This window comes from Medicago sativa, chromosome 4, assembly GCF_051527215.1.
Source record: "Medicago sativa cultivar Bolivia chromosome 4, Bolivia_mono, whole genome shotgun sequence".
NCBI lineage: Eukaryota > Viridiplantae > Streptophyta > Magnoliopsida > Fabales > Fabaceae > Medicago > Medicago sativa.
Window position 1 is genome coordinate 86,802,494 of NC_140752.1, and position 12,094 is coordinate 86,814,587.

At 32.9% G+C, this 12,094-nt stretch overlaps 2 protein-coding genes across 2 annotated transcripts; one reads left to right on the forward strand and one right to left on the reverse strand.

Moving 5' to 3' along the window:
- Positions 1 to 3,446: 3,446 nt before the first annotated feature.
- Positions 3,447 to 7,131, reverse strand: LOC146933178 (15-cis-zeta-carotene isomerase, chloroplastic-like). Its single transcript, XM_085704915.1, has 4 exons — positions 6,490 to 7,131; positions 5,328 to 5,474; positions 4,948 to 5,157; positions 3,447 to 4,154 (listed from the first exon to the last, which is right to left on the reverse strand). The coding sequence occupies exons 1-4, from the start codon at positions 6,925 to 6,927 to the stop codon at positions 3,819 to 3,821; spliced, it is 1,131 nt and encodes a 376-aa protein (XP_085561041.1). The 5' UTR covers positions 6,928 to 7,131; the 3' UTR covers positions 3,447 to 3,818.
- An 80-nt stretch (positions 7,132 to 7,211) lies between these two features.
- On the forward strand, positions 7,212 to 10,774 carry LOC146933179 (rho GDP-dissociation inhibitor 1-like). Its single transcript, XM_085704916.1, has 5 exons — positions 7,212 to 9,288; positions 9,384 to 9,450; positions 9,801 to 10,019; positions 10,122 to 10,246; positions 10,511 to 10,774. The coding sequence occupies exons 1-5, from the start codon at positions 9,067 to 9,069 to the stop codon at positions 10,589 to 10,591; spliced, it is 714 nt and encodes a 237-aa protein (XP_085561042.1). The 5' UTR covers positions 7,212 to 9,066; the 3' UTR covers positions 10,592 to 10,774.
- The last annotated feature ends 1,320 nt before the right edge of the window (positions 10,775 to 12,094 follow it).

Here is a 12,094-nt window from a genome sequence, read left to right on the forward strand (position 1 = left end):
TTTAACTAACCTCTTATATACATACGTAAAGTTGATTTACATTAACCCAAATTGAACATACGTAAATTGAATTTACATTAACCTAGGTTGAACGTACGTAAACTGAATTTACACTAATCTGTTTATATACATACGTAAACTTAATTTACATTAACCTAAATTGAAACATACATAAACTGAATTTACACTAACCTCTTATATACATACGTAAACTTAATTTACATTAAACATACGTAAACTGAATTTACAATAACCTAGATCGAACGTACGTAAATTGAATTTACACTAAATTTACACTAATCTGTTATATACATACGTAAACTTAATTTACATTAACCTAAATTGAACATACGTAAACTGAATTTACATTAACATAGATTGAACATACGTAAACTTAATTTACACTAACCTTTCACTTAAAATCAAATTAACAGGCATATCTCATACCAAAACAAACAATAAACAAATAGAAACTCATCGAAAATGAAATTCATGAAATTCACTAACCTTTATGAATATAGTACAGATCAATGACAAAGATGTTGATTCAGATCTTGGTTGCACATCTATGGTGATTTGTGGATAAAAGGGGGTGAGGGTTCAGAATGATCATAAAAGATGGGTTTTTAGAAATTTACATGAAGAGGACAATTTTGGTATTATTGTAAAATTTTAAATAAATTTAGGTGTAACTGGAATTATACGGGGTGAGACTAGCAAGAGTCAAAATTTATAGTTAGATTAATGTAGATTTCATTTTTATTTTGAAGAGGGAGGTTTTACCGTTCCGGAACGGAAACGTGGAATTGAATTTGGTGTTTTGTTCTAATGATATTTGATATGTCATTTTAATAATGAACTTATTTGACAAACAAAAACTCAATATGCTTTCCCTTCGAAAAAAAAAAAACTCAATATGCTTTAACCATGATTTAACCATCAAAATCTAACTCCCCAATTTTCTCAAAAGATTTAAAATTAATATATGAAAATGAAGATTAAATAGTTTAAAACGATCATAATAATGCATGGAAAACACAAGCAGACAAATAATAAATAGATATCATGATTTACAAAAAGTAATTGACAACATGCCAATATCTGCATGAGAATTTGTCATATGAAGTACCGACACAAACTCAGACATCAAACATGACACTATCGCACTAATACATTTAATAAATTGAGAAAATAGAATAATTGAATGTATTAGTCGGTGTCGGACATACGACACGCTTGCTTTCAATCGGAAATATTGAACCTTTTCAAGATCATCTCAACCGCAAGTGTTGAAAACCAAACTCAATACTTTTCATCAAGACATTACCTCAGCATTCAGGTCTTAGTTTAGCAGACTAGCTGTAACATCGTTGAAAGTGTGAAACAATGTTGTTTCCCATTGCTGTGTTTAATCTTGTCAAGCTTATATTCAATGATTTCAGCATGAATTACTCTTTACAATTCTAAAATGTTCTAGGTTTCTAACATGAGAATTCCCTCTCACTAACACTACTACACGCTCTTTCTCTCTTTCATGGTACATTTTATTCAATTTTTTTTTCCTTTCAAGTCATCAAAACTGTTTCTTCAACTGAAATTACTCAGGCAAGATATACTGAAATGTTGGAATTTAAAACCGAAGTCTCCAATGATTAAGGAATACAAAATGTTTCCTAAGTAAGTGTGGCTTTTGCCAAATTCTGTAAATTTTATATTTTTGGTTTTTTTTTTTCCTTCACAAATCTATTAATACAAACAATCATAATACAAAGATCAACAACAACAAAAAAAAGAAAAGAAAAAGGAAAATAATTATCCCTGCAGTGGTATCAAGAAAAGCCTTACCAAAACCAGTCGAATCATCATCAATCCAAATCACATTAAGAACAAACAAAACCACTCCTAACATTGCAGTGAAGTAAAACCAGGAAGATAGCTTCTGGTTTTGAAGGTCAAAGGTTGCAGATTCATCACCCACCAAGTCAAAATCTGTGACTTCAGTAGCATGTTCTTCAGAAGAAGGTTTTGCAAGTTGCAACTAGTTTTGGAGAAAATAAGAATGGGTTTGAAGGGAAATAATGAAAACTATATTTTGATTTAGAGGATGTGGAAGAAGAACAAGAAGATGGAATGAATTAAGGGGTCGTTCGTGATTTGTTTTTGTGGGAAGAGAAGGAGGTGGAGAAGACAAGAGGTGTTTTGTTCGAACTTAACACATTTCGAGTAAGTCCCACATCGATCCAATTTCTCTATATTTTAGTGTAGTAAACATATAAATAAGACCAATTATTATGGGTTTATAGGAGCACATTTTTTAGTGAGTTGTGTTGTATGCTGGGATTTGATTTTTTTTTTGTGGTCGGGGTTCGAACCCCAGATCTTTCATATTTTATGCATTGTATTATGCAAAAACACCGTGGTATAACTGACCCAAATGAAAATGTGTCAGAAAGCAACTGATATTTGGCATGCAAGTAAGTAGTAAAACTTAACAAAGTAGTAATGTAATACCACCCATATTTAACTGACAAAAGATTACTTTTGATTATTTTTATCAATTGATAGGTGAGATTATTAATTAGTATATTGTTATTGTAAGATAAGTGGAACCCATTTTAAAGTTTTAAAGGAGTGGTATGGATATTTAGAAAATGTAGTTGAGTGGTTTAAATAATTGGGAAGTGTAAAGTAATATAATATATTATGTGGGTCCCATTTATACCACCCATTTGGGTGGCATAGACGTGGATGCTCTAATAAACTGAGCTAAGCTAACGAGGATATGCTGGTATTGATTTGTTTCCAAGTAAAACAATTTCGGTCAACTACAATTTTTACACTACACCGTGTATTCCAATATTTAATTATTTAACATTTAAAACCAGTAATAATCAATGATTTCAGCATGAAGGACAGTTTTGTAATTTTTGATTAAAATATTTGAATATGCTTTTAAATACAAATTTACTTGATAAAAAGGTTTCATATTCTTCTAAGATTAATAAAATATTGTCTAAAATTCACTTGATAAAAGGATTATATTCTAAAACTATTATGAACTTCAAAAGATTTCATCTTAAAATTTGGAATAACATTTTGGTAACATTGGGCTTCCAATGTCATGTGACATTGACAAACCATAATGTGTCATGCCTTACCGTTTATGTTAAAATATAACAAAAAACAAAAAATCCTTGTGAAAGAGAGAGAAGAAAACCACTTGTCACATTGTAGTTGGTCAATGTCACATGACATTTGCACCACACTGTTACCCAAATGTTGTCCAAAAATTTGCCTTAGGCCTATGTGTTGGGCCGGCCTTGGCTTATATTGAGGAGTTATTGTGTCAACAAACCTGGGGAACTCGATGCTCTCATAATGCTCCTAAAGATCGGAGAATTCATGACAAACTTCATCGGAGACATGAAAATGTAAGAGGCCAGATATTGGAGGTGAACATGATCAACTTTAATTTGTTGTAAAAAGAACTTTTCAATCAATTTTTGAATCCTTTATGATGTTCTCACTTTCCCACTCAACGTGCATACACTATCCATCCGTATAAGCACAAGTACAAAAGCGTGGCATTAGTATATCTCTAACTATGAGGAATGATAGTAACACACATTCTAACACACTTTCCAATACACTCTCTTTGATTGGCTAAAATTCACATAGGTCCCACCAAATCATGTGGGTCCCATATAAATTTGGTGGGTCCCATGTGAATTTTAACTAATCAAAGAGAATGGATTGAAAATGCATGTTAGAAGGTGTGTTGCTAGCATTTCTCCTCTACCCATAAACAAGATTTTGAACTACCAATGAAGCTTCAAACTAGCTGCGCGCATAAGTGGATGTGCAAAGTAAGCACCTAATGTTAAAGCAGTGATTGTAAAATATGGTAATCGAATGAACTCTTTGTAGAAATCTTTTGGTAACTTTTGTCTTCCATCAAGTATTGCTGCAAAAGGGACAACACTTGTTCTACTCTTAACTATCTCAAAATCTTCCCCATATCTACCGGCTAGTTTCCTATCTCCATTCCAAACACCAAATAAATGGTGTGCAATTAAGGCAAATGAAGCTGCAACCGCCACAGAATTTCCTATCCAAACTGTATGAGCAAGACACCACATGATCTGTCCAACCATCTTGAAAGCAAAACAAAATCTTCGTTTAGAATAAGGTTAAGTGAAAGAAAAAACCTGTTAGTGAAACATGTGCCACTACTTAGGGGTAGGGGATGTTTACCCCCAAAATGTCGATTAGAGAGTAAATATCCAATTTGGTCTTTGAAATTTTATGACTGCATCAACCGAGTTTCCTACATTATCAATATTACAAAATGATCCTTATAATTGTAAAATATTAACCAGGTTTGTCACTCCGTTAATATTTGTAGGGACTATTATAACATTAAGTTAATAATGTCAGGGGTGCATTTGAAATTAACTGAACAATGTTAGGGATGCATTTGATAACTGATCCTGACGGAGGGACGGACCTGAATAATATTATACAATTCTAGGGATCAGCTTGTAATATTGATAATATGGAAGACTAAGTTGTTGATACAGTCCTTCAAATCCAGGAACCAAAATGGGTATTTACTTGTGGATTAAACATAGTGTACACTATAAAGTGCAGATAAAGAATTCTCCAAGCATTAAATGAAGTAAGTAAAAATTTTAATGGCTCCTTGTCTTGATGTCAGAAATGAGATCTCTCATGGATAGTTATGTGGTAAACTGCTTGAAGATTGACCTTCTTAACCAGCATTAATATGTAACCTTTGAAATAAAAAACAAGAGAACCTTGATTCACAAATTTGACAATATGTGATTACTACTTGTCCAAGTTATCATCAAAATCATAAAAACCCCAAATTCATCAGTGTCTTACTTTATATTTTGATCTATGCATTTTGTTTGGATTTGTATATACCTGTGGATGCCTGGTTATTCTCATAATTCCAGTTTCATAGAGATGTAACTTAGGCTTGTCAACTGCTGCAACCTCTAAAAGATTAAAGGTTGCAGGATACAGGAAAAGGAAGGAGATGAAGTTAGAAATCCACACAAATTGATGAACCCCAGGAACATCTTGGATCTGCCAGAGCTGAAGTCCATCATATCTGTGATTAATAAAATACACCTGCATCATAAACCGAAACATGGACAAGAAAATATTAGTTTAAAATTTGAATCAACTTCAATTGTCCTAATAAATTTTTTGGGGCCCAAAACAAATAACGCAATTGCATCATTGTATATATTGATGTTTTTTTTGCCGCTTATACTAATAAAAAAAGCGCACAAACTCACAATCATTGTGAGAGCCAAAGGTAGTGATGTGCCTGCAAAAAGAACACGGTAAGCTCGTTCACCGATGAGTTTCTCACCGGTGTCACGGAAGCTGGCCATGCCACTGTGGACACCCGCAAATATGAGAACCAAAACCAACATTACCACCTGCGGAATACAACACTTTCAAAGGGTTACTAATGAGTTATGAATCTAAGTCCATTGCAGTTGCAGCTTTAAATTGGATGGAAAAGACAACTAAGAAACAAATATTACTAAAAGAATAGACAATACGTCAATATCTGCACGAGAAATTGTGGTATATGAAGCACTGACACAATCACAAACATGAGACACACCTTCAATCTGAAATGTCGGTACTACATAATTTACGTTATATGTTTTTTTTATGCCTATAACATAAATAATTTCAAGATTATCTCAATCCTGAGTGTTACAATTTCAAGATTATCTCAATCCTAAAGTGTTAAAAACGTCAAAGTAGCATAGACATTGCCTCAGCCTTCATGTCTTAGTTTAGCAGACTCGTTTGTAATATTGTTGTTGAAAGCGTGTAGCAATGTTGTAAATTGTAACCCTTGTCTGCGGTTAATCTAGTCAGTCTTGTATTCTATAATTTCAGTATGAATTAGTATTTACAATTCTAAAATGTTAGAAGTTTTCCGGCCTGTAACAGCCATGTGAATTACCTCTAACTAACACTACTACATGCTCTTTCTTTCTTTCTTTCATGGCACTATTTTTTCAAGTCATCACAATAAACAAGTACAATTTTGGTTTCTTCAGTTGAAATTACCACACAACATATATCATTATCCTGGAATAATTAAATTTGAAAGCAAAGTCTTCAATAATTTAAGCAAACAAATGTTCCCTAGGTAGGTATGGCTTTTGCCAAATTCACTAAAAAACATATTTTTGGTTTTTTTGTCTTCTTTTTCCACAAATCAGTTAATACAAACAATCATAATACAATGATCGTACATAAAATTATTAACCACAAAACTCAATTGATGCATTCTCTTTTCCTCAATTTCAAGTGTCAGCCATATAAGATATAATGAAAATATTAAACACCAAAACAGTATTAGAATCCAACCCATTTTTGTCTATAAAACAAACAAACATTCAAAACGAATAAAAAAAAGAAAAAAAGAATCACCTCATGACTATCTGAAATTCCTGAAATGGAATCAACAAAAGCCTTACCAAACCCAGTTGAATAATCAATCCAAATCACATTAAGAACAAACAAAACCACTCCCAATATTAAAGTGAAGTAAAACCATGAAGATAGCTTCTGATTTTGAAGGTCAAAGGTTGCAGAGTCCTCACCCACCAAATCAGAATCTGTGACTTCAGTAGTAGCATGTTCTTCAGAAGAAGAAACTCGTGTGGCTAGTTTCTGAGAAAACAAGAGTGGCTTTGAAGGAAAATAGTGAAAACTCTGTTTTAATTTGAAGGATAAAGAAGAAGAAGAAGAAGAAGAAGAAGAAGATGGTAAGGAATTAAGGTGTGGATGATGATGAAGAAGGTGTGATTTGGATGAAGAAGGTATGGAAGAGAAGGAGGTGGAGAAGACAAGAGGTGTTGAAGCCATGTTGTTTGGTTGAGACTTCACACGTTGAGAGTGAGACCAACAAATAAACCGAATTCCATGTGTTATTATGTTTATAGATTAGATACGTGAGTTTGGTTGAAGTTTGGAAGAGAGTATCTAGAGAATGTTATGCTCGGGGGTTGGTCTTTTGGACTGGAACCGAACGGTGATGATGGAAACGCGGAAATCAAAACGTTGTCTCTTATGCCAATAGCTGTTTTGTTTATGTTTATGTTGAACTATCGTACGTGAAATCAAGTAACAAGGACACAAATTCAACGCTGCCTCTGTCCCTACTTACAAGTACCTTTTGAGATTTTTTTTTTCTTCCCTTTTTATAAGATTCATTTCCTATTTTCAATTATATTAATTATTCCTTTATACATGCCCCTATTTATTATACATCATTTTCTTCCATCAGCAATAAATAGCATGTTAAAAACATAAACTAACTATCTCTTTAAAGAATAAAATTGTAAAATCAATACTGATTACAAATAAATTTAATACAAATATCCACTTTCTTAATTTCCGTGATTTTGACAAAAGGGTCTTATATATAGGGACGAAGGTAGTATCTTTTATGAATTATTAGGCGAAGTAAAACTTACATTTAAAGTACAAATTAAAAGATAGCGACGGTATCAATGAACCAATCCAACTCAGTGACTTTGTGTTTGGTGCTTTGGTGACTTTAATATATTTTAGATGAAAAAGAGTGTTGATTGAATGATTAAAATTAATTATTTTAATGAGAGAGAATTATTAGCTAGGAGAGAGATAGAGACAAAAGCACCCAAAGACACCAAAGCCAAATGCACCCAAGTGCTACCCCTCAAATATAGTTTGTGTTAGAACTCAAGAGTTGAACAAATTTTTGTTGAGCAGAGGCTAATTGAGTCAAATTTGACTCAACTAGACTCATTTGCAGCTCAATTGTTCTACTGTGGTAGTTCTAGTTTCTATGCAGGTACTCGAAAATCTGAGTCAGGTATCCAAAAGCCTTTAAGTTGGTATCTTAACCCTAAATTGTACTACCACATTTCAAATCGGTTCTCTAAGTAATCGACAAGAGCATAGTTGAAAATATAAGTTATTGGTCATAGCAATAAAAATATGTTACTACTATTATCACAGGTTTCGAATTAATTTCTAGAATTGGTGAATTAAAAACACCAAATGAGTACTAACCAAGATGTTGCAGCTTTCAAACTTTGAATTTAAAACTAACATAATCCAATTATTAAAGAAAGTCAATCCTTAAAAAATTAATGATAATGGTAAAAGAAGTTAGTTAAAATTCAAAATGAACTTAGAGAGTAACAAGTTACTAAACTGACTGTCAATTTATCAGATACTAACATAACATCATAACATTATCCTATATTTAGGAACATTTCACTATTTATAAGTCCTACCTCAACTTGCAAATGTCAAAATTGTTAGCCAAGATATCCGTGATTTTTCATTATTAAGGTTCGTATTACAGATTTAAAAGTTAGTTACATGTTAATTAGATTAGTTAGATTAGAAGTTAGTTGGTCCAATTGATTATATAAGCTTTAATGTAATGTAACAACTCCCTCATGGCCTCATCCAATGAAGATTGACTCAGTTGATAAGGAGTTAACTCACCCGCAACATTGTGGGTTAAACTTTCGCTGTCAATGTGAGGATCTCATTGGTGGTGATCTATAAGTATCTTTGTAAATATGGTCTGTCATGACTCTAGTGAGCTCAAACCCAACTCACCTAAACTTTTATAATTAATATTATTTTCATTTCACCTTTCTATATTTTTCTATCAATTATGAATTCTATCAAGAATTGTAATAGTTTGGTCTCATTCTAATTAAAAATCTTGATTTGTGGACGGCCTAAAACATTTGAAATTGTCATATTACAGAATGTATATGATGATGTATAAGAATGTTGGAGGCCTCAGTTTATTTGTTATAGAACACCTTCTCCACCACTAGTGGTTCCCACCAACTTTATTCCAACCGTTTTTTGTTACCATTTCATATCTAGGCCCACATTCACATTCGTGCTACTGTTCTCTAATCTTTAATTGCTCTATTCCATACATATTACATTACCAAGGGATATAGGAAGCAAAACTGTCCTCTAAATTTGACAATGTCTGCTGCTGTAGGAGCTGTGTCTACAACCAAAGATGTTTCCTTCAATGCTCATTTGGAGGAAGAGCACAAAAACAAAGGAACCAACAAGGTTGGTGTCAACTATGATGATGCTGAGGAAATTGTGCCAGATGAAGATGAAGAGGAAGAGGAAGAACCTAAGTTGGAATTGGATCTTGGCCCTCAGTTTTCCCTTAAAGAACAGCTTGAGAAAGATAAAGTAAGGTTCTTTTTTGAAATGGTTTCTGAATTTATTTTATTTGTCTCTAGTAGTGTTTTTTTGATGAATTGGAAATTTTGTTTTGTATTTTAAAGGATGATGAAAGCTTGAGGAAATGGAAAGAGCAACTTCTAGGAAATGTGGATGTGTCTGCTGTTGGAGGTACTTAGCTTCCTTTCGATTTTGTTTTTCTTCTGAAACAATTCTTAAATGGATATTATTTCAGAAATTATAATGCTACATTGAAAATTCTTGTTGAAGACCCTCTTTTTCCAATTTAATTGACTTCTTTTATCAGGAAACACTATAGTAGTGCTCTCATCTTTTACATTTACAGGATAAAATCAACTTACCTCTATAGCAGTCCAGCATGTCCAACCAAATTTCGGCCAAAAAATCCTGATCGTGTCTTGGCCTAACGGTCAAGATTTGTCTGAATCGGTTGGCCTGCTATAGAGGATCCGGGTTCTTGTTTTTATTAACAAATTTAAACCTATCTTGTTGTGATGTAGAGAAAATAGAGCCAGAAGTGAAGATAGTGAGCCTCACCATTATATGCCAAGGAAGGCCTGACCTAATCTTGCCAATTCCATTCACCGCTGATTCCAAAAAGAGCATGTTCACTCTCAAGGAAGGAAGCCAATACAGGCTAAAATTCTCCTTCACTGTCTCCAACAACATAGTTTCTGGCCTCAAATATACCAATGTTGTTTGGAAAACTGGGGTTAGAGGTGAGACAGAGACCTCAATTTATGTTTCAGTTAGATTTATTAAACAGCAATATTTTTTTGAATTGTCTTAGTTATGTGGCTTTTATGAATTTATTGAAATAGTGGAGAACACCAAGAAAATGTTGGGAACTTATAGCCCACAGCAGGAACCATATACATATGAATTGGAAGAAGAAATTACTCCTTCAGGCTTGTTTGCTAGAGGAACCTACTCAGCAAGAACCAAGGCAAGAAACTTACAAAATTGTATATAACATAGTTCACTGTTTTTTCTTGCCGTTACTTGTGTAGCATTGACATTTCAGATTAAAGATGTTAGACACTAACACAACATCGACAACTATAGTTACATTCAATCGTTTTTATTTTCTTAAATTATTATCGACGTATACATGTCAATGTTAGTGTCATGTTCGATGTCCGTTTGTTGTTAGTTTTAATTTTTTTTATTTTATTTGGTTTGTGAAACTAACACATACTTATCGGTCCAGTTTGTAGATGATGATCGCAAATGCTACTTGGATGCTAGTTATAGGTTTGAGATTCAGAAGAATTGGCCTACACCACACTGAGACAGATTGAAATTCAACTTTATGTTTGTTTATTAAACTAAGTTAGTGGAGTAGTGCACATGCATGCTAAATGATAGTGCAAATCTTTCATCCCCTTCTATTATATGGTTCCTTTTTTGTATTGTAATGAATTAAATTTCACATAAAGGAAATGCTCGTGACAATCGCACTCATTCCACCTAAGATGCATCCAAGATTTAATTGTTATTATCTGTTAGGAGTGTGACTGAGGGGTGAAAAGAAATGGGGTGGGAATGGACCCCATGTGGATGTGCACAGAAATAGTTATCAACAAATATCCTCAACTACTGCTTGTGCTTTCTGAAACAAATGGCCAAAACGTCCATCAATTCTTCGGTGGTCCAAAAGTTTTTTGTTATTATGATGACCACATGCTGCTTGCTAACGGTTAAAATCAGGAAGAAAAATTTAATAAGTCAAAAAGTAGAAATTTCACCAAAATGATTCTACATTAAGATTAAGATTTCCGACTATCAATATTTGAATATAATGCAAAGTATCTCATGTGGATGTTAGTGCAGTTGTCACTCTCTAATTCTTAACTTTATAACAAAGAGATTGACTAAGATTGTGGTTTTGTTTGAGCTTTGAATAAACATCTACATCTCCCGAATTGGATCCTCTCATGCATAAACCTCTCCAACAGAAAATAAAAATAAAAAGAGTGAGGGAGAAAGAATATGACAGAAATGAGAAGTTGATTGAGAGAGTAGTTATGAGCGAAATAAGATGTTGCAGAGTAGACCACTAGATATAAATATCTCTGTCACCCACAATTCAAACCTTGCCACAATGATTTTTTTTTTTTTTTTGAAGAAGGCCACAATGATTGTTAATGAACACAACCAATAAAAATAGAAGATAAGTATTCACTCTCTCAAACGTAATATGTTTTGACCATATTTTTCTACTAATATATAAAAATAATTGATTTTTTAAACTAATAAACTAATAATAGTAATCTATATCTATACTATATATAAAGGGAATATATGGTTTTTAGGTGTCATTTTCACATTCAACCAACCACCTTAATATTTTTTCTCTCTACTGTTTTCACTTGTTTCTAGTAGATTACTAAATGGTCAATGGTCATTATGGCAAGCAATTAACCACTCTCAGCGGAAACTACTAACAGCGACTTAATATACTATTATGGAGTTGACCATTTTATTGTCAATTGAGTGCTCCAAAGTCTTTTAAACAAATTGGGAAAAGGTGTTAATTACAAATACTCTATTTCTTCCGGGCATAATACTTTCTCTGGGGTCTGGGCAATTGATGCACGTCCCCATCATGGTTCCTTTCTTTCCAAGTAATGTTGCATAATAAATATATAACCATGAACACACCAATGGGTAAAAAAGCCATGTAAGAATCACAGTTGGCTAATAATAGTTCTGCAAGTTATAATCACATGACTCACAACCTTACATAACATAGAACAATCCTATCCAAATTAGACTATGGAAATTTTTTTAT

Bases quoted from the DNA above. Each gene is read 5' to 3' on its own strand.
- LOC146933179 (XM_085704916.1), top strand. From the start codon at position 9,067: ATGTCTGCTGCTGTAGGAGCTGTGTCTACAACCAAAGATGTTTCCTTC. The intron at 9,289-9,383 runs GTAAGGTTCTTT...TGTATTTTAAAG, and splicing joins AACAGCTTGAGAAAGATAAA to GATGATGAAAGCTTGAGGAA. The intron at 9,451-9,800 runs GTACTTAGCTTC...GTTGTGATGTAG, and splicing joins GGATGTGTCTGCTGTTGGAG to AGAAAATAGAGCCAGAAGTG.
- LOC146933178 (XM_085704915.1), bottom strand. From the start codon at position 6,927: ATGGCTTCAACACCTCTTGTCTTCTCCACCTCCTTCTCTTCCATACCT. The intron at 5,475-6,489 runs GTGATTCTTTTT...TGTATTCCGCAG, and splicing joins GAATTTCAGATAGTCATGAG to GTGGTAATGTTGGTTTTGGT. The intron at 5,158-5,327 runs GTGAGTTTGTGC...TTTATGATGCAG, and splicing joins CTTTGGCTCTCACAATGATT to GTGTATTTTATTAATCACAG.